Here is a 22,359-nt window from a genome sequence, read left to right as displayed (position 1 = left end):
ATCTCAGCGGCTGTCAGTTGCTCATCTTAAAGGGATATTCCGGTGTAAGTTTAATCCATGGTCTAACACACCGTGAAACTGTGTTAGACTCCCTCTCGAGAGATACAGTTTGCAGGCTGCTAGCTAACGTAGTTTTAGCATCCTCAGAAACGACCGCACGTCAACAATACATTGCAGTAAATGGGTCCAAATCTAAAACTGCCATCAAAAAGCCACCTTCTGGGCATTTGGTGACTAGGTATTTTCCCCTTGTCCAAAACAAAGTTGTTTGAGGGAATTCTGAACTTCTGGATCAAATTCCTATTTGAAAGCAACACTATTAAATGCACAGTGTGAAATGTCTGCCAATAGAGGTCTCTCAATCAAAACAAAAACTAAACTAAAGACAAAAGTGTTGTGGAGTCATGGAAGTTGTTGTCTTCATTGTTAAACAACCACTATTGTTGATATCTATTTGACATGGCTCTGGCAGAACTGTTCATGGATGAGGTAATGTATTAAAGCTATATTCACATTATGTTTAGTGTTTAGTGGGGATTTCTTTACTCGCGCCAACTCTCTCCCAGAAGTTATCGAAAGTAGACCAAAGTAAATGCACCATTACGTTGAGTAAAATAAGGGATTTTTATGTGTTTGAACATTGTTGGAAACATTTTGGTTCATGTACACAGCTCAACAAAATATATAACAAAGGTATTGTTGTTTTTAGAGGTGCAATACAGAGATGTTACATATTATATCTTTTAGACAGCACTTAAGAGAAGAACACTGGCAGCAGAATACTCTCTAACCTGGTAGGTGAACTTCGGTTGTAGCTCCTCAGAGTCTTTGGGAGTCCTCAGGTCCTCAAGACTTTTAGCCAAGGTCATTGGTTGGCTGTCAGGCTCATCCTGGCAGCCGAAAATATCACCTAGCAGGTTGATGTTGGAGAACTTCTCATTAACTGGGCTGGGAGGGGCTGTGTGACTTTCTGCCCCAAAACCAGGATCGTCCCCTTCCATCAACTCAACCTCCTTCAGGGAGCGGTATGGCTGTGGTCTACAGGGACAGTGTTGAATCAGGGTTATTTATTGCTCACACCAGAGGTCTTCACTTTACCCAAACTTAGAAGAGGACCATTGTAATTCAGTCCAAATAAAAGATGCACATACATTTTCATTCATCATTCTTCCAGGTCTATGATGAGCCTTGTAGCTTATCCTACACTCTGCATGCTGTATGTATTTAAATAAATAATGAGGCTGGTGATTTTCTTATTGTCAGCAAATCCATTGGAATCAATTACAATTAATTAGTCTTCATTTGGATGAACATGCACACTGTAGCTCATTTTAAGTTACTAAGGCACCACCACCCAAAATGCACATTAATCTACAGACAGGGTTCGTACACATTTTTCAATGTCAAATTCAAGCACTTTTCAAGCACTTTTAAGGGTCATTTTTAAGATTTTCCAGCACCTTACTGCTGGGGTAAAATACGTATCTAAAGGAATATATATACTTGTGATTTTTTTCTTCACTTTTTATCACAATTATGTACATTGTATTATGCTGTAAACATCTAAAATTATATTCTATAACAGCAAAAACTTCAGAAATTAATTATCCAGTCTGATCCCAATTTTGTAAAAGACACAGTTATAATGTCAAGCACTTTCAAGCACTTAAACTAAAATCCAAGCACTTTTCAGACCTTGAAAACACAACATTGAAATTCAAGCACTTTCAAGGATTTCAAGCACCCGTACGAACCCTGTACAGAAGAAAAAAGACACGTTAGTCTACTTCTGTTTGAGTGATGTTTTTCTTATTTAAGGACATTATATTAGATTTTTATGTTTAAATTTTTTGTAACTATTTGTGACATATCAAAGGTGTAATTTGTGTTATTTGGCCATAATTTGAAGGAAGCTTAAAAAATATAGGAGTCAGCATATCACCAGAGAAACTGACAAGAATTAGCTTTCCTTGGCTGTAGCTAGGTAATGTTATATAATTAGCTTATGCCTCAGTTAGCCATAAGTTTGCTATTAAGCAGTCCTGCTCATTGATTTGCAACAATGTTTGCAAAAGCTCAAACAACCGTAGATGATTATATCCCAATATTTAACTATACAATGACCATAATGTCCTCCATGTGCAGCACACACACACACACACACACACACAGATCTCATCAAAGAGAAAAGAGATGAGTTGAAAAATTAGTCAATAGTGCAAAGCCAATCAGAGAGATGCGTACAAAGGCGACCACTCAAAAGGGACGGAGAAGAGAAAGCTGTCAGGAAACGCAGAGATGGACTCATCGTCGTACTGGAGCTCATCTCCAGACGAATCCTCAGAGAGAAAGACTGTGTAGTGACGAGTGGGACGGATAGAGCTAGGAAGAGGAAAAGGAAGACAACAGGAGAGACACAGCTCATTATAGATATGTTAATTAAAAAGGAAAAGGAAGGAAGAAGAAGATTAAGATTAAGAAAAGGAAATCTGAGGATTAGTCATCTTAAAAATATTACTTTTCTGTATTTGTATTTACATAATGTTTTTGTATCTTTCATTCAATAGTGGTTATTTTTTAACACTGAAAAAAATCACAATTCAAACAACAAATATTATATTTTCATTTGTTATTGGTTTGGCTCAAAATGAAGAATAATTGAGTATTTTGATTTTGAATTAAATTTCCAGTCCAAATCATTGCTGAACGGTTCTTGCAGCCGGGAACTCCCATATAAATCTGCCCAAACTGCCAAGTAGAGTTGGGCAGGTTTCCAGTCTGTCAAACTGTCATTCGTGGGCTGTAAATATTTTCCTCTTGAGAGTAGCTGAGTCATGTCATTTTGTTGAACCATGGTAGTTGAACCAAGTGTTTTGTTGATTTAAAAAAAGAAAACTTAAAATAAATAATTTCCATAGAAAAGTAACACTTGTTTGTAAAGATGTCTGAAAGACCAAATTAGAGTCGTTCCCTCTGCCTTGTGACATTACTGAATCAAGCGTTTGTGGCAGGTGATTCCAAGCTTTTGAACAACAGTGAATCATGTTCGATTAATTCATTTCAGTTAGGCAAAAAGGAAGCTGTGCCGTTAGTTGAAAAAGAAATAAGACCGCCATGTCATAACCTCAAAGGTCACGCATTCGCTATCTGTATCTTTCTTAACTACATCATGGGATATGCTGAGACATAAGAGGAAGACTTACTGGTCAACGCTGCTTTCCAGACTCACATTGCTGCTCGGTCTCTTTAACAGCATTGGTGGGCGAGCCTGTCAAAGTTAAAAATAAAATTAAAAAAAACATTTGGGGCACACCTACCTCCTCACCAGGTAGACTCAAATGAATATATAAAGCACTGTAACAATAGAGATGTTTTATGGGAATAGACAAATAAAGCTGTATATACTGTAGTTGTTATTGTGTACTTGTAGACAATAACAATCAGTGTAAGGAAAACAGAAAAAAGTAATTATGATATTAAGTATTCATTAATAGTCCAGTAAATGAATAAGCTGACAAATCAAGGAACACTGACAAAACCAGAAACATAAATATTGCCAAAGGCATTCCTGCTTATTGGTCTGCGACAGGTGTTTTGGGGCGGCTGTGGCTCAGTAGGTTCTAAACTATCAGAAGGTTGGTGGTTTGAATGGCCCAGCCAGGTCTGGAACCCAGGACCTTTTTGCTGAGGCAGAAGCTGCCCACAATGTAAATACAGATAAAAAAAACATTTTAAAAGTTCAAGCTCAAGTTGTTGTCTCTTATGTAGCAGGGAACCTTTGTTCCATAAATTGTTGAAATAGTATGTAATACTCCGGATGGACAATAATAATAATCGAGTTTACATTATAGTCAAGCAAAATGTCAAAAAAAGTGTTGGTTCCATCTTCTTAAAAGTGAGGATTTTCTGCTATTCTTTATCATTTCTGATAGCAGGCCTAACTGAAGAGTCTTTAGGTTTTGGACTGTTGGTTGGACTCTAATTTGAAGTCATCACACTGGGGCTCTAGGAAGCCGATGAGTATTTCCCAACATTTTGTTTGATATTTTAAAGACATGATAAAAAATAATCATTGGTTGAAGCCCATAATCACCCAGCCTTTGTTCAACCAGCGCAGAGCAGCTCTGTGAAATTCCATATGAACTCTTCAAAATGTCCTCCTCACCACATTCCCACCCCACGTCATTTCTGCCCACCTGTCCAAAGTGCACAGTGATTGGCCTGTGGTTGTCCAAGGCTCTTAGTGGTCCCTCCCTCCTGACTGAGCCAGTGGAGGAGGTAAAGCCTTCTGTGTTGTCGTCATCGATGACTGCTGGCCCTGCGGTGGGGAAGCCGTTTTCTGCATGCTCCTGCAGAGGGGGGACACAGGGAGGTGGAGGTTGACATGGGCGGAAGGAATGATGGCACTGCAGGGGTATGGGGAGGGGGAGGGAGGCTGCACGCTGTGGCTGGGGTGGTGGGGTTTAGTCGAGGTAATAAAGGTAAGTCAGGGTAGTGTTGAAGGTATTTTTGTGAGGGAGAGACCAAGAACTGTCACCATCATTGCTGGTGGAGCTTAAAATGCAATCTCTTACTACAACAACAGGAAATGATCCAGAGTGATTTTTCAGCAGTGCAGAGCTACATACCTTCTGCTTCAGCCGGCTCTTGACTTCCTTGATACGCATTTTCGCATGGTCCTTAGCCTGCCACACAAACAGAAACAACGCAAGATGAATGCCTTTTTAAAGTGGTTAATTTTCCAATTTCTGAGGCCAACAGAAGACAGAAATTTGCTTACAAACTTGTAAACATTCTTCATGGCCGGGTTTGCCTTGGTCTTCACGGTGTTGAAGATAGCCCCGCCCCCTTTCTGTCAGAAAAAATTTACACAAATCTGTTAGTAACACTTTGTACCACATTCAGTAATCTTGAAACTTTGAAACAAGTAGTGCATAATGAGGGGTCTCTCTTAAACAGCAGTTTATAGTAGCATGAGTAAATGTCTGGAGTCCTGCTAGCAGCACCTAGAGGATGCAGTGTTCATTACAGATGCAAAACAACACTTCAAAACAAAATGAAGAACATATTTTTTTATTACTCTTAGAAGCTTCCTAGAAGTGAATCAAAAAAGGTGAGATGTACCCTGATGGTGGTGCTGGAAGAAGGATATTATTTTACTAGAGAGCATGAATCACTATGAACTATACACTGTATATACAAGCATGGTCAAAAGTTTACATCCAATCATAAGGAACATGTATATCATGGCAGTCTTCAAAAAATAATCAATAATGTGGATTTAATTAACAAGTAGGTGAGGACAAATATTGGAACAGTCTGCTGTGTCATATACATATAGTCTAATCCTGATAACGATATGATAATATATTGCCCTACAAAGAACACTGCCAACTGTCTAAATAGTTTGTATTTTCAACATTCTCCCACAAATACATTTTATAAGGGACTGAGTGACTGACATGTCCAGGTTCTTTTCTTTAGCTGTGATACCCTGAGTGACAGTCCTGCATTAGATCTGTATCTTTCTTGTGTACATTAGATTGGCCTGAAAGGCGGGCTACAAGAAAGTTCAAGAGGTTCCCAATAACAGTAACATTCCTCCTGGAGAAAAGTAAACTCTGAATATCTACAGCACATTTTAATACATACTAGCCAAAAGAAGTGGAGACTCCTGTATTTGTTCTGGGGAAATTTGACTAAATGGTAGTGGGAAAGATCTGGGGGGGAGCATCCATATCCACAGTCAGTTTTACTTAACTACTGTCCAGTTGTTGAGCTATCTTTTCCTACACCAAAGTGTTGGATGGATAGATTGACAGGCACAGAGTGTACAATGATGAAACTAGTACCTGCTGTTAGCAGGACAAACTGTGATGTATTCTTTAGAGTAATATTATTCAGATTAGCTCACCTTAACAGTGAACAGCCACTGGTGGTAGGTCTTGTCGCTGCCTGTGGAGGGGTCATAATGATAAGAGATCAGAAATATCAAGCCTTGCATGCTAGATGACAGATGTGTCCAAACTCTTTCTCTTGAGGGCCAAAAATGCTCAGATCATGAAATACAATTCAGCATCCTACATATTTAAAGAGCATTTGACCTCACATAAGATAAGACAGTATAAACTGTGATTTACCATGTTTTTAATGGATTTTCATCCTTTTTTTGCTAGAGACATTGGAGACATTATTTCTACATTTTCTGATAGTGATTAGGTGTTTATAACAAAAACTGTCAAAATCATACCAGAAGCTTTCTTAGTGGCCAAAACACAAAACATCACTGCTGACTCACCTGCATATTCGCCCATGTTGATCTCATCCTCAAAGATGTCACTAAAACCTTCTCCTGAGTTCAGCAGGTCCAACCGGCCATCAATGAACTGCGGGTAGAACCACAAATATATGTATCAGATTGCAAGAGGAAGAGTGAAGTAAAAGGTGTGTGTGCGTGTGTGTTTCTTATGTGTGTGTGTCTGTGTCAGTGTCTGTGTACCTGTTTGAAAAGCTGCAGCTGGATGGCATTCAGGAGGAACTGTCTCATGGCACTGGAGCGATGGTTCACAAAGGCTTCCTCACTGAATGTAATCGGCTCACCCTAAACAGGCAGGAAAGAAAATCAACTGTCATGTTACTGTACAGCACATTTGGTATAATTCAGATTTTAGTGCCCAGTAGTCCTAGCCTTCAACCTTGTTATAATGTTACTGATTAGGGCCCAACTGATTAATCTGCTGGCCAATTATAGCTGCTGTAGGAACACATCTCATGTGTTCATGCCTTTTCTCTGGGATCTAAATTAAGACCTTGTTTCTCTGCAAGGTAAACATTTTCAGCATAGCTGACCCTGTGAATCTTCATACCAGGAGTCCCAATCTAGTCTCCGATCATCTTTTTCTGGACAGAGGAACTTTATTTTCTTAACAATAAAGACTTCAATTTGGACACTTCACAGACCTGCTATCTCTAATATTATATACATCTGGAGAGGCCCTTGGATTTACAACTGCAACTTTACAAATTGAACCTAACTTGACCTTTTAAGAAAAGGCATGACTCATACACCTTTTCTTAAAAAGTCAAGTTAGATTCAAGTTTCACAATTGAATCCAGATATGTAAAACACCAGAGACTGAAGAACTTTTTTTTTTTTATTTATTATTTTTTTTTAAATATGTTAGTATTGAATGTATTGAATTTAACATCCCCCCCTTTAATTCTCTCATCTCACCTGCTAAGATAACAAACTCACCGACCACAGTGATCTATGATCTAAACTCCCCTAACATTTCTTAGGTAGAGTCTTCTTTTTTTCTTCCAGATTTTAAACAACTATTAAGCCAGAACCTAATCTCTTGGGAAATGGAATTGAAATTAAATTTGGAAATAATGTTAATAAAATTGACTTTATCCTCGTTTCTCTGTGGCAAAAATGAACCAAGATAAATTAAAAATGCCAAATTGCACTTTATTCTATATGGATCCACAGGGCTCTCGCGTGGGGAGTCCTGGTAAGATTTGGACAACTTGAAAAGTCTTCCTCCATCCCATCTGTGCATACTACCAGTCACTGAGTATATTCTAGTATAAGAAGTATATATATATAAGTATATTGGCTAATAGTAATAGTATTGTATTAGTAATAGTATAATAGTATTTGGCTAGAACGAAAAAGAAAATGTGTAGTAATATTTCTACTGTATAATCGAGTGTGTTAAGTGCTAAGTACTATTATTTTTTAATGTTAATGATTTAATGATTCATGTGATTTGTGTTCAAGACAGTCCACATTTAACCATGCTGACATTCTGGGAAATGTGAAACACAATATGAAACATTCAACATGAGAAACATTCATTCTTAGTTTAGTTTTAGACTTGTTATCTTCTATAAAGTGCAAACACTTAACCTCCCACTTTTCTATAGGAATACATACTTCCTACGGGAAATGCACTAGTTTGTTTAATTTGCCATCTCATTCATTTACCCTGAATTATTTAGCCAAATTTAGCCAAACATTTTTAACCATACTTTGTTGTCTGTGGAGGTCTGTTTCAATGTGGAGAACCAATGGTAACTGTGTTAAGAAGTCACCACTTCAGTGATGAGACTAAATAAATTGATTTGAAGTTAATTAGAATTGATTGACATTGTTTTAAGTTAACCTTGTCTAGACGAATCTGACTATTACCTCCGGATTAATTAAAAGCCCCATTCACGAGTGCTTTATTAATCTCAAGTTACTAATAAATGAAATGTATAAGTAGTCTTTCCCCTACACTACCTATCTGAGAATAATTGTTAACATCGGAGTGTATCGGCCAAACTTTTTCCCTGTGCAGGGAATATGACTTGCTTTTTTTAATCATCCAGTAGGGTGCGCTCTGACTCCATTCTTACTGAGGAGAGTCTCTTGAACAAGCTGAGCAGAGCAGAGTTTGCCTCCACAGTAAGCTTATAATTAGTTCCATGAAATAAACAGCGAGTTCCTGTTCCCTGTTTTAATGCAATCTGCTTATCCATGAGTCATGATATGCTTCATTGTGTCTGTCATGCTTATTTGTTTGTTATGTTAGCTAAAGCTAGGCTAATGTAGCTTAACATGAGTGCAGTCCAGTGGGAGAGAGGGGTGGACAATCCTGTGACTGTGACTATTAAACACTAAATAAGAAATATTGCAAAATATGACATGTTTTGATAACATTAAGTAAGCAAGGGCATTTCACATCCGAATTGGTTCATAACAACTTCATTGTTCAGAATGGGCATAAGAGAGGTGTATTTCAAATAATGTTTTGAGAGTGAATTTTATTTTAGCGGCTAATATATTGGTTATTGGAATTTTTTACTCCCCAATACGGGAGTCGTCCACCAAAAAATCCATATTGGTTGGGCCCTATTGCTGATGTCAACCCTTCACATACATTCTATACTGACCGACTCAATCTGGAGGGCGTTTCTGTAGCTGCCGAAAAGAGCTGCCTGACTCTTGAGGAAGGCTCGAGCCACACCGTCCCCAGTTGTTGTTGAAACCTTCTTCAAGCGGCTTTTTAAAGATGACACCTGTGGCACATGACGTCATTTTATCGGTGAATATTTTCATGCATAATAAATATATCTCTAAACACTCTCCGTAGTGTGCAGTAGTATGGTAGTTCCTCACCACATCATTAGGCAGGCTTTGCAGGTCATCATAGGGCGTTTCCAGGGTGTTTGTGTCAACATTCAGGACCACCACATCATCCAGAGCCAACCCTCGGACTTTCTACAAGCAACAGGAAGAGCATTCTGAGAGGATACACTATTTGAAACTCGCCAGAAGATGCAAGGTAGCATTTTCACTCCAATTCTTTGTTTTAAATCTTGGATGACCTGGATCAAATGTGCCAGCTATAGACACCTACCTCCATCAGGCTGGAATGTACTCCGATGAGGTAGGGCATTGGGGCACTGAAAAAGAGACAGTTTTATAGTTACATTTATGCCTAAAAAGATTGCTGGGTTACAGGTTGAGTGCCACAGATTTATTATTATCTAGTGGTTACTGTAAACATTCTGCAACAACTTTTAACATAACTACATGTAGGTAATTATCATCTGGGTTTCTTGGATTTTCAGTATAAATTTCAACCCAATCTAGTTATAAATATGCATGCTGAGGGTTAGTATACACACACAAAGAATCAAAAAAAATTATGAAATGAGGGCCAAACTTAAAAAATCAGGTGTACACCTTTGGTGCACTCACTTGATATGCTGTACTGGACTTGATATGTGTGTACAGTCTGGGTCTTTATGCGTATGTTTAGCTGTGTAGAAAGTATCCCTCATGTAACACAACAGGTTTGAAGTCTTGGTGACAGTCAGCATACTCACCAGCAGTAGTCTAATAGATGTTGTGGCAGGACAGGAATGTAAACATGTTGCCAGTGCATTGGATACATCATGGCCGCAGACCCATGGACACAAGCTGTTAACTGTAGACACAGACACATATCACCTATTTGAAGTCATGTTGAAGTCACTGTTCAAAATGCAATTCAGGAATAAAAACTATAGTCAACAAAAGACATCAATATATACATATCAAATATATTAGGTTGTATGTTGTGTTGCTCTAGATTGAGTCTTGCAAGTATACCAAATTAATTCCAATTACATTAAACATAATGATGCAAACTATGGAGCCCAACATGTGTGTTATCAGCTAGCAGCTATGTTTTGCTGTTGAGGTGTCAACAAATGCTGAATTAATTCCTTCATATTCATATTTTTGGATTATCACATCAATTCAGTTGGTCTCTTCCTCTTTCACACTATGTCATATTCAGTCATGATGCCACACTGATGTGTTGTGTTGGCAGCACTGGCCGGCTGTGAGATACTGACCTCAAGTGTTTCAGCAACAAGCAAGTGCTCTAACTCGATTGTTTTTTCTTTAAACTTCATTACATTGGAAGTGGGAATGTGTCATGTAGTGTAGATTGGCATCTGCTGCTTGTCATCAATTTGCCCAGATGCCAATTTCTGGCTTAGCCTTCAGAAATACGTCAGCCCGGCAGCTCTTACAACACTTAGCTATGCCAGTTTAAATTTGTGTTAACACAATAATTGTTGTTGAGGCCACATGGAGACTAAATTTGTTAGTTACACCTTACAGTATGAGGCTGTGTGAACTGATCATGACTTACACTTTGACCTTATATTTACTACAGCCAGGAATAGAGACAGAATTTAACAGAATCCAAATAAGTAAAAGTTCTAAATGTTGCATTACTTCATGTCATCTTGATATCCCCTAAAAAGGGACACTTCACCCAAACCAAATATACATATTTTCCCTCTTACCTGAAGCGCTGTTTATCCATTTCAGCTTATAATGCTCAACAGCAGCTCCAAGATACATTTGAATCTATTTTCTTTCTACTGACCTTCACCGTATCACTGTGCTAAAAGAAGTATGCTTCTCAGCTTTTATCTACTGTTAGTTAGCCTCTCGTCCATAAATAGAGGCACACCTTCTGTGCGGTGATACAGAAAGAAAATAGTTCCTACGTGAATTGCTCGTTGGATTTTCTTGAGTAACCAGGTCATAATGCCTAGAAAAAGACATTGCTCTTGAGTTTTTCAAAAGCATTTTTTTGGTGCTTTGATCACCACAAGCCAAGAGACATCTAGCTCCATTATATTAAAGAAAAGACAGACATCTCTCAATTTGATATCTACAAAACTGAAACTCACCAAATCACCAAAACAATCTAGTAGCACTATAGGTAAGAGAAAAAATATCAAATATATACTATGAAGTTCAAAACCATTTACTGTTTAAGCTCTTCCAAATGGAGTTGAATAGATAAATACATGTACTGATGGGCATGTTTATTACTATCCAGACTTGTTTCTATGAATGTACTTGTTTTGCATTTATGCAATTTTCAATGCTGGGGTTTACCTACCTGATCTATATTATACATTTTGTCTATTGAAGTTAAGCACCTCAACATTGCAACATTTATTCCTTATTTCTCAAAATTACAATTAAAAGGGAAGACATTTCCTCAACTCTGTTTAGAAAGCTCACAGGGAAAATGATGTGGCCTGTAAACGATGGATTCAAACAGACCCGCTCATTACTGGAAGATTTAAAAGAGATCAAAATGGACAGAGCTGTGTAGAGGAGAGAAGAAACAAAAAGTGGGATCTACTTACAGTGCTTAGTTTGCTACAGCAGATGAGGATTCGACGTTCATAAAGCATACTAGCGTACAGATGAAGCATGTTATTGACATCTACTGCTACAAAGTACTCTGTTAGGTTTCTCTGCAGGGGTCAAACACAATAAGAGAAAAACAAGAAAGTTAGTCGTGAGGGTACAGTACATGATTCAGTATGCATGATATAAACTGTGGTTCAAGTCATAAAAGTCAATATTGCACAGAAAGTAACCTGTAGCCACACCACTCAAAATAAGATGGGGATTTTGGGATAATTTAGTGCAATTTAGCGTTCTGTGACATATGTGAATTTTTCATTTGTGTTTTGCGAATATTTTTGTCCCCAAAAAGAAGAGTGACTCATTTTGAGGACTGGCGTATCTCAATTGACAGGTGCTCAACAAAAATGCGTTATCGTACATCTGGAGGGAGAAAGATGGAAGAAACATGAAACATGAAAGTTCTCATAACTCATAATTATGATTTCATCATTAAAGAAAAAAAGCATGATTGTTGGATCTTATCTAATATTGTCATATATATTCACTTATTTTCATCATGGTAACGACTACCAAATACTTCTGTGAAATAAGGTGCTTAAATCAAAATACTGTGATAGATAACTTGTGTGTTGAAAACTCAGAACAAGACATTAACACTGCACTATTATACCTTATTCACATCTGGGGGGGGTGAAGCCAATCTGAACAGTGTGATACACACTGGACAAGTCACCAGTTCATCACAAAGCTGACATGTAGGGATAGACAACCATTCACGCTTACATTTACACTTACAGGCAACTTCGAGAAAGGAAGCCGGAGTACCCGGTGAGAACCCAGGCAAGCACAGGAAGAACATGCAAACTCTGCACGGAAAGGCCCTGCCCCAGCCAGATCTCTAACAATAGACCTATCACTACTGAACACAGCACTCAAGATGGAGTCCCATTCATTTATATGAAAGCTGCTCATTGGCGCATTAAGCCAAAAATGCTCGAAAGCCTGGGCTTCTGTGCATAGCTTCCGCACTGTGAGGCCCATAGACATTTCTGCCACCGGGGCTGCCTAACTTCCGGTTTAGCGCCATGCTAACTTGAATGGGGATAAATTGATTTAATCGTGCAGCGGGGGGTTGTGGCGCTCAAAACAAACAAAATCATGCTGCTCCTAACAATAACAACTCCAACTGACCTGCACACAGATACAAATCAATTGTATAAACATTGTAGCAGATCCCCGAAAGGTGGTCAGACACTTACTGATGTTGTTTCAGATTAATTACAAACCTAAACCAACAACATAAGAGCTTGGGTCTCTTCAGAGGATTGCTAATACCTTAACCATTATTATTTTAGGTAAACTTTGCCGATTCTCAAATTCGTTTTACCCTTCGCTAGAACAGGAACTCTGAACTGAAATCTGGGAGTCACTTTCAAAATAAAAGCATGACCGGAAGTAACACCACAAGCAAATCTCACACAATGAAACAAACTTTTAGGAAATGACACAAATTGGGTTGATTACAAACAGTATGTTTCTCCCTTGCCAAATGTAAACCAATCTAGAGGTTTGACAGGGATGAGGGGAATGACACTCACACTCTCAGGTATGCTGGGGAGTTCCCCTGTGTCAGGCACAGTGAAGAAGGAATGCTGAATGAAAGAAGAAACAAGAGGATCAGTTACAGTTTGAACCCATCCATTTTGTAGAGGACCAAAGTCAATGCAAAGAGACTATGAAAAAATGTATACTGCTAGTAGTCTGTAAAAAGAAAAAATGTCAACCTTTCTTATCTATCAGTGATATCATTGTCTTTGTGAAAACAGATAATTGCAGTATTTCTAGTTTAAAGCGAGCTGAATTGGATGCGAGGTGATGAATTCATACTCACCACACCGAGATGGACAGGGACTCCAGGCTCAGGGATAGGGAGCGTATGTAGTGACACCAACAGTTCTTGCCACTGGCTTTCCTGAAACATTCAAAATATCTAAAATCCATCTAATGGTCAATTAAAAACATGTCATCCGATGTATAAAAAACAAACATTACTTCAGGGTCAAATGAATAAGTAGTATGACAAGCTGCAAAGTCTACACAGAAGAATTACTGCAAAGTCACAAAACAAAATGAGACATCTTAAAAAGCTCTGTCATCTGTTCATCAGACAACAGCGTGACTGCTTTCACTGCTGTGTCAGTCTAATAACTCTCAGCTGTACAGCTCGCTGTGAAGAAGCATAAACCAGAGACCAGCTGACCAGATAGTCAGCCGACAAATTCCTAATTAAGGTCAAGAAATCTAATTTAACATCCACAAGAAGATGAGTCACCTGTCCATGACTTACCTGGCCTTTGATGGTGTAATCTGCAAGGATATTAAGCAGTTTATAGAAAACTTCAAACCATGGCAGGTAGCTGAAAGAACAAAAATAGTTAGCAGTTAGTAGAGTTACAGCTTAAGGAGAATTTTATACATTTTCAAAATTCTAGGATCTCAATCGGGTTTTACTCTGAAATGTGGTCGTTAGAAGAGTGATGGGTTTCATTAGAATACCTTCAAAGGGGCAATATCTAGTTTTTGAGGAGAACTTCAAATATTTCTTTATTTATCCTAATACTGACAATATGAGGTAATAATTCAAACTTGCACTTGCCACTTCTGTGACTGGGTATGATCTCCCGCACAAAGTGCATAACACTCTGTGACAATAACAAATGCTCATGTACAGCTGTCCATATCTTTGACAGTGGTGCATAATGAACTGCAGCCTCACACAGCGGAGGTGCCATATTGCAAAACATATCAGTTCTTGAATAATGTTGCTTCAAAGACATAGCTGCATTATTGTGCAAACCTGTTTGTATTTGGCAATAAAACAGAGGTTTTTTTTGGGTTCAGCATTTCCTGTCTTTGCTTCGGTTAAGACCCAGATCTGTGGATGCTACTACAATACCTACTGAATACCTCCAGATGCTCGGGGCTACCAATGACTGTACACACGCACACACTTACACGCACAGACTTACCTAAGAATGCAGTAGCAGGTGTGGGCACCCGACGAGAGGCGACAGAAGCCAAATCTCTGTTTGCTCTCAATGTCAGTCAACACAAATGTGAAGTTCTGGCCGACCTGGTTGACTGTCAGGCTGCAGGGTGAGAGAGATTCAGAAGATAAGGAAGGAGAGAGATGAGAGGGCCCTGCAGGCCACTATTATCTGTCCCATGTGTAGAGGACAGCTATTGTCAGACATCTGATCATTTTAATGCTATCAGTAACAAACTGACTTATACAAAGTGAGTATTAGTAAATGAAAAAGATAAATACTGAACCAGCAGAGAGACAGGTTGATTAACTGAGGATATGCATCTTGATAGTGTGTGTTGAAATGTACTCGTCTGTCACGTCATTATGGGTTAATCCAATGTATATTTAACAGTAACCTGGTCGTGTTTTGCTTTTAATACTGTTTCCTCAATGTCAACAAACCACTCTGAAAGAGGCAAAATTTTCTGAAATTCACAGCTGATTCTGGGTCGTGCAAAATTACACTGAACAAAAACATAAACGCAACACTTTTGTCTTTGCTCCTATTTTTCATGAGCTGAACTCAAAGATCTAAAACTTTTTCTATATACACAAAAGAACCATTTCTCTCAAATATTGTTCACAAATCTGTCTAAATCTGTGTTAGTGAGCACTTTTCCTTTGCCGAGATAATGCATCCCACCTCACAGGTGTGGCATATCAAGATGCTGATTAGACAACATGAATATTGCACAGGTGTGACTTAAACTGGCCACGATAAAAGGCCACTCTGAAATGTTCACTTTTATCACACAGCACAATGCCACAGATGTTGCAAGTTTTGAGGGAGCGTTCAATTGGCATGCTGACTGCAGGAATGTCCACCAGAGCTGTTGCCTGTGAATTGAATGTTCACTTCTCTACCATAAGCCGTCTCCAGAGGTGTTTCAGAAAATTTGGCAGTACATCCAACCGGCTTCACAACCGCAGACCACGTGTAACCACACCAGCCCAGGGCCTCCACATCCAGCATGTTCACCTCCAAGATTCTCTGAGACCAGCCACCCAGACAGCTGCTGCAACAATCGGTTTGCATAACCAAAGAATTTCTGCACAACCTGTCAGAAACCGTCTCAGGAAAGCTCATCTGCATGCTCGTCGTCCTCATCAGGGTCTAGACCTGACTGCAGTTCGTCGTAATTGACTTGAGTGGGCAAATGCTCACATTCGATGGCGTCTGGCACGTTGGAGAGGTGTTCTCTTCACGGATGGATCCCGGTTTTCACTGTTCAGGGCAGATGGCAGACAGCGTGTGTGGCGTTGTGTGGGTCAGCGGTTTGCTGATATCAACGTTGTGGATCGAGTGGCCAATGGTGGCGGTGGGGTCACAGAGATACCGTGACGAGATCCTGAGGCCCATTGTTATGCAATTAATCAATGACCATCACCTCATGTTGCAGCATGATAATGCACAGCCCCATGTTGCAAGGATCTGTACACAATTCCTGGAATCTGAAAACATCCCAGTTCTTGCATGGCCAGCATACTCACTGGACATGTCACCCACTGAGCATGTTTGGGATGCTCTGGATACGACACGTATACGATACGAATACGATAGCGTGTTCCAGTTCCTGCCAATATCCAGCAACTTCACACAGCCATTGAAGAGGAGTGGACCAACATTTCACAGGCCACAATCAACAACCTGATCAACTCTATGTGAAGAAGATGTGAGGCAAATGGTGGTCACACCAGATAGTGACTGGTTTTCTGACATCCCCCCCCCCCCCCCCCCCCCCCCCCCCCGATCCCCCCCCCCCCCCAGACCCTCCAATATAGCAAAACTGCACATTTCAGAGTGACCTTTTATTGTAGCCAGCCTAAGGCACATCTGTGCAATATTCATGCTGTCTAATCAGCATGTTGATATGCCACACCTGTGAGGTTGGATGGATTATTTTAGCAAAGGAGAAGTGCTCACTAACACAGATTTAGACAGATTTGAGAACAATATCTGAGAGAAATGGATCTTTTGTGTATTTAGAGAAAGTTTTAGATCTTTGAGTTCAGCTCATGAAAATGGGAACAAAATCAGAAGTGTTGCATTTATATTTTTGTTCAGTATATCTCTGGGGTTAGGAAGTGTCTCTCTCAAACACTTCCTAAAATGTACCACCTTTGAAAGCCAAAGTGGAGGGACAGACGTGTGTGTGTGTGTGTGTTTGTGTGTTTACCTGTCCATGCTGAAAGGGAAGCAGAACTTGGGCACAGTCTGGAGAGTTTCCTGTGGGACACAGGTGAAGGACAATACCAACGTATACAGTAGTATTAACATGTATTATCATCAATAAATACAAATAATGTTGCATAGAATTAAAGTGGAATGGTGATGAGAGAAAGTACACTTTATACTGGGACAAAATATCAAAGAAAAGTGGGATCACTTGTATTTCTAGGCTGCTCAAGTTTACATCTAAGACATGAATAAAGATGGTACACATCAGTGGTGCATGCATTGATTAGAATCAAGCCTGTATACAATATAAGAGAACAACAACAAGGAAAAGCAAAAACAAAGGGAAGAGTTACAAATGTGTGAAAAATACAATGAATAGCTATGAGGAAAGTGAGTCATAGAGAGGAAAGGGAGTATAGTACAGTCATTAATTTCGAACCTGGTCTGTGTAGTCTACTGGGTACTGCCTTTTCACCTCCGGCCCTGTTAGAAATGGAAAGACATGAAATGAATGTGGAGAAGTGAACAGAACGAAAATATTCATGAAGACTTAAGATTTTGGGTCAAATCTCAGAAATATTGTACAAACGTTTCACGTTGGTCAAAAAATAATAATATAAAAGTAGTGAAATCATGTCGTAAATTAAAAAAGAAAGACTAAATAAAGACACAAAACACATTGATTCAAAATATTCTGAATGTACAACCATGAACAAAATCTTTCTTAACACGTGGAAACGTCTTCATAGATTTTTCAGTTATGGAGATATGCTAGATATTTTAGCAGAACACAAAGCTGTTTTGATCGTTAAATCTACAATAGAAATATTTCCTCAGTGCCTTTTGCTGCGTGTCACTCCCCCTCTCTCTCATCCTGTTTCCTGTCATATCTCCATCTCTCCTTTTAATAAAGCTATATAAAGGCCAAACAAATATTCTAAAATAAAAACTTCAAAATTCTGCATAATCAAAACTACATAACACACTATAATCAAAACTATAATATATCTCATTATCTATATTACAAGGTGCACTGTCATCAACACTTTCAAAACTACAAAATACACTGTCATCGAAACTACAAGGAATACTTTTAAATGTATACACTTCTCATGATCAAAACCACAAAATACACCTCATAATCAAAAGTACAACATTCCTTATAACCAAAACTACATAATACACTATCATCAAAACTATAAAATTCTTCATAATCACAACTTAGAAAAAACATTACATCAACACAGTTGAACCTTAAACACCATGTTTGGATAGATAATTCAGGGGGAAAACAGCAGACTTGGGCTACTTTTGAAGTGATGAAGGTAAGGTAGACCAGTTTTCACGCATAAGTCAGAACAGACAATCCTGCTCGCAAAAACAAAAAACAGGGAAGTTCAACAACAACACACAGAGAGGGAGTGTGACATCACTCTCTCCTCAGCACGTCTTTACTTCACTTAACTGTATCTCAACATTGTTGTTTGCTGACATCTCGTGAGGCTGAGTGTTGTATATTGGATCTTTAAGTAGGATCCGGAAAACAACGACCCCCTGTTACCAGAGGTACCTGTTATACCAGGGTTAAGAAATAAATACTTAAAAATACTTCTCTTTGTCTAATGTGCTGGGTGCATTCCAGGAGCTGACTTGTTTTCAGTAATTTCCAAAGGATATGGTACACTGGCATTTTGGTCTGGGTCTGTTTGTCCTTGTTTTGGCCCCTTCATGCAATTACAGCAGCTACCAGAGCACCTATCCAATAAACCAACAAGGTCGATATATCAGCTGATATCCTGTTTTAGCAGTTATATCAGCTTCAGCTTCTTCTGTGTATATGCCAACCGCTCAGTACTAAGAATTGTCACTACAGAATTGCAAAACTAGGTTAGTTCAACAGAAAGGCTGTCACCACAGCTTTAGGCCCATGTTTTGCAGGATGCACTTTTAATAAGAGGTGGCTATATGCACACAGAAATATTGTAGAAGCACATGATCAGATAAGCTAATTTCTATGGTCATTTCAGCAAATTCTGTAGTCAAGATAGCTTGCTAAAACAGCTAAGATCTGCTTTCTTTCCAGCAGGAAGCGGAGTGGAGAAATGCATGCTATTAAATATCACCACAACACATAAAAACTGGATTTTAATCTTCATGTTTTGAGAGAAATAGTATGTTTGAATAAATGAATCGCGCATAATTAAGAACTTGAAAAACAACAAATTATCCTCCACATTTCAAACTGTTGTGCATAACTGATGTATACTGATTACCAAGTAATTTTTCCAGCTCTGTGTAGAAGGATCTAAATTGTGGTCTTAAATGAAAGTAGGAAGCTGTTCTGTGAAGCAGACTGAAAATACAATCAAGTCCAAAAGATTCCACATTTAAAAACAGCAGTAAAAGTGAGACAGAAGAAGAACTGTGTGACAGAGATTGATGCAGAATCTTCAAGACTAAACAGGAAATGGTGAGAGGCACAAGACTCCAACAAGAAGAAATTCTTAGAAATACGGCAGCCTTTCCGCAATACCCAGGAAATTAGTCACATACTACAGATTAAGAAAAAGCCTCAGAGACACATCAACATTTTTATAAAACCACCATTTATCATTCAGCTATAAACAAGCTATTCCAAAGTTTGCATTTGTCTACTTTGGAGGAGCACAAAAGAGGGATTTTCCCTCTAAACTGCTTCAATGTTGAATCCATAAAGAAAAAACAAGGGGACATTAAGAACTTAACCATTTATGTTAATGTTGCTTACTACGGATTGTATTTGAGATCCACAATCTACTGTTGGGCTGATACAGTATGTTACTGTAAATACAACCAGCAGTGTTGGTAGTATTTCATGGAGCTCCAAAAGTGATATTTGATTTTCGCCTGTGCAGGTTGAAATTTTCAGGTAAGTTTAAAAGACCGGCTCATCACACCTCATATGCACTTTATGTACTTAAGAGTCCCTCTGTTGTCAGCAGACATACACACACCTCTTGGACACCTGAACTTTGCAACAACAAAAAAATATGCGCGATGACACCTCTGCTGCTACAACTTCATCCAAGGGGGAGAAAATGGGACCCACAAAATTGTATAAGATTTTAAGTGATGCCTCTGATATTTCAATCTAAGGCCATGTGAGCATATCCACACTTTATTGCCCCCCATGACAAATAAAGTTTTTTTAATTGAATCGAATGTATACATATTATTGAAAACAAATATTTTCCTTTATGTTTTTGCCTCTCATCCATATGCAAAGTGAGTTTGAGTTTAAAAAGCTTTCTCATGTATGTGTGTGTATATATACACATATACTTTAATTATTCATTATTCATCTTCTTTATTCATTTATTCACCTTTTTTCATTTCATTATTTTTCATTCATTATTATTATTATCTATTTAATTATTTATTTATTTTTTATTAATTTTATTCTTACTTTTATTCTACTTATTATCTTAGCTAATTATTTTTCGCATCGTCAGTTAAACTGATCTGGATACATTATCCTGTGGATGTAATGATGTAAGTGTCTCTAGGGTGGGTGGAGTGGGTGTTGGGTTATACAGAAAAATGAAAATGTGACTCTCTCGGAATGTATTGTCTACTGCAACTGTGAATCAATAAAAATATTAGAAAAAAAAAAAAAACTTTCTGAGGTGCAGAATGTTGCTCTGTGTATAAACATGCGCCTGAATCAAAAATAGCAATGGTGTATTACTGGCTTGCTTACATTTGGTTAGCACTGCTAGACCATGTGCTGGTCTCCCCTGGGTCTGATGTTAAGTGTATCAATCTGGTGCATTTTGAGATAACGATTAAAAGGCGATAAATAAATGAAAAAAAATCAAATATACCACGAAGCTTAGGCTCTGCTGCCTGGTGACTATTCCAGTCCTCACAATTTACTTTACTATACAGCTCAGGCTATATATATATACAATTTTAGCAGGAGCCTCTAAGCTATAGTTAATAGTCAATATCAATCTATTGCTCTTAATCGTGTAGCCTATTAGTTCTGACTTGTAACTAAACCTTGACTAAGAGACCAGATAGTCATTGTCTTGTTTGAACATCATGAGCACCCATGAGTGCCATCTTACTATATATTATCCGGTCTGTGTGGTCCAGGTTGCTGCTGGAAAACGCAACAGTCATTTTGTGCGTGCTCAAGTGAACGCATATACACATGCAACGCAGTTATTTCTCTGAGCTGCGATTCATTGACAGCACTGCCAGTTGGCATTTATCAAATGTAATACTTGAGTTGTATTTTAGTTTCACAATTTTTCAGGCACAGAGTAAGATAACAGCGCTCTAAGTGGCTGGTAAATAAAACACAGACAGAGAAATATAGGCTGTACTGCCCAGCTAGGTCGACAAGGCAGACAACCAGACTGGAGAGAGTGCAAATACAGCAGGGGGCGGGGGATCGACTGTCAGAGTCTGACTGTTTCATATCAGTCATATCAATAATTATTCATAATTTTCACTCACTTGTCCTGTTCTTATCATTTTAAAGACCAGCTGAAAAGATGTTTCATGTAAGCTCTTTATTTTGGAAATAACCACTTTATCAAGGTATGTATTCTTATAAGCTGCCCATTGTTGTGCATGTAATGCATACACGTGAAACCATCGAACATTTTATCAAACTATTTTCCTATCAATGACATGTCTAGCGCCAATACATATTGCTATTGTTTTATCGCCCAAGCCTAGCCTGTGACATATTTAATAGATCCAGATGATAAACCGTAGGCCGCAGTAAAAATAAGCAAGACTCTGGATCTCTAGATGACGCACAACTGTAGCTTCATTTGACAGGATAAGTTCATTCTTAAGGTCACTTCTGCAAATTCTGCAGTTAGCTTGCAAAAATGGCTTAGGTCTGCTTTCTGCAAGTGGAATTCATTGATTAAAACAAAAAGAAAATAAATGTTTGTGGTTGCATGTTCTTTCCAGCAGGAGGCAACATGCTGAGTAGTTTTGGTAGTTTTTTTAGAAATTTATGATATTAACGATAAACCGTATGCCGCAGTAAAAATAGGCAAGACTCTGAATCTCTAGATGACACACCACTACAGTCTCGTTTGACACGCACAAGAGCCCCCCTGCACACGCTAACGCAGAAGTTAGCATCGCTGTCGTTCCCTCGAGAAAAAGCCTATGGAATTTTTCAATTACATTTTGGATTATTATAATCTCTACGGAAAACACACATTTCTGATATCTACACATTTTGTTCATCAAAATAATCTCCATAGATAAACACCACTTTTCTGATTTTTGAAACGTAAATTAATTTACCAGAAGTAAAAAGCTTCTGTCACATAACTTCAATCTTACCAATACTATGTTTCCTGC

At 38.5% G+C, this 22,359-nt stretch overlaps 1 protein-coding gene across 3 annotated transcripts in view; it reads right to left on the bottom strand.

Moving 5' to 3' along the window:
- Positions 1–22,359, bottom strand: part of dennd1a (DENN/MADD domain containing 1A) — a 29,674-nt gene that overhangs the window by 4,143 nt on the left and 3,172 nt on the right. The window contains exons 3-22 of one of the 3 annotated variants that reach the window (XM_030436885.1): positions 17,426–17,469; positions 16,985–17,034; positions 14,749–14,868; positions 14,067–14,136; positions 13,611–13,691; positions 13,318–13,371; positions 11,713–11,823; positions 9,880–9,980; positions 9,408–9,453; positions 9,167–9,268; positions 8,941–9,066; positions 6,500–6,601; positions 6,299–6,386; positions 5,915–5,955; positions 4,781–4,852; positions 4,629–4,685; positions 4,197–4,349; positions 3,204–3,268; positions 2,245–2,382; positions 792–1,038 (exon numbers count right to left, since the gene is read on the bottom strand). In XM_030436885.1, coding sequence (XP_030292745.1) covers positions 792–1,038; positions 2,245–2,382; positions 3,204–3,268; positions 4,197–4,349; positions 4,629–4,685; positions 4,781–4,852; positions 5,915–5,955; positions 6,299–6,386; positions 6,500–6,601; positions 8,941–9,066; positions 9,167–9,268; positions 9,408–9,453; positions 9,880–9,980; positions 11,713–11,823; positions 13,318–13,371; positions 13,611–13,691; positions 14,067–14,136; positions 14,749–14,868; positions 16,985–17,034; positions 17,426–17,469 — 1,868 coding nt within the window. Of the gene's footprint in view, positions 1–791; positions 1,039–2,244; positions 2,383–3,203; positions 3,269–4,196; positions 4,350–4,628; positions 4,686–4,780; positions 4,853–5,914; positions 5,956–6,298; positions 6,387–6,499; positions 6,602–8,940; positions 9,067–9,166; positions 9,269–9,407; positions 9,454–9,879; positions 9,981–11,712; positions 11,824–13,317; positions 13,372–13,610; positions 13,710–14,066; positions 14,137–14,748; positions 14,869–16,984; positions 17,035–17,425; positions 17,470–22,359 lie in introns of all 3 variants that reach the window. The other 2 variants (XM_030436887.1, XM_030436886.1) reach the window with 2 other exon arrangements.

The sequence above is a fragment of the Sparus aurata genome, chromosome 12 (genome assembly GCF_900880675.1).
Source record: "Sparus aurata chromosome 12, fSpaAur1.1, whole genome shotgun sequence".
Taxonomy (NCBI): Eukaryota; Metazoa; Chordata; class Actinopteri; order Spariformes; family Sparidae; genus Sparus; species Sparus aurata.
This window is presented reverse-complemented; position numbering and strand designations above follow the sequence as displayed.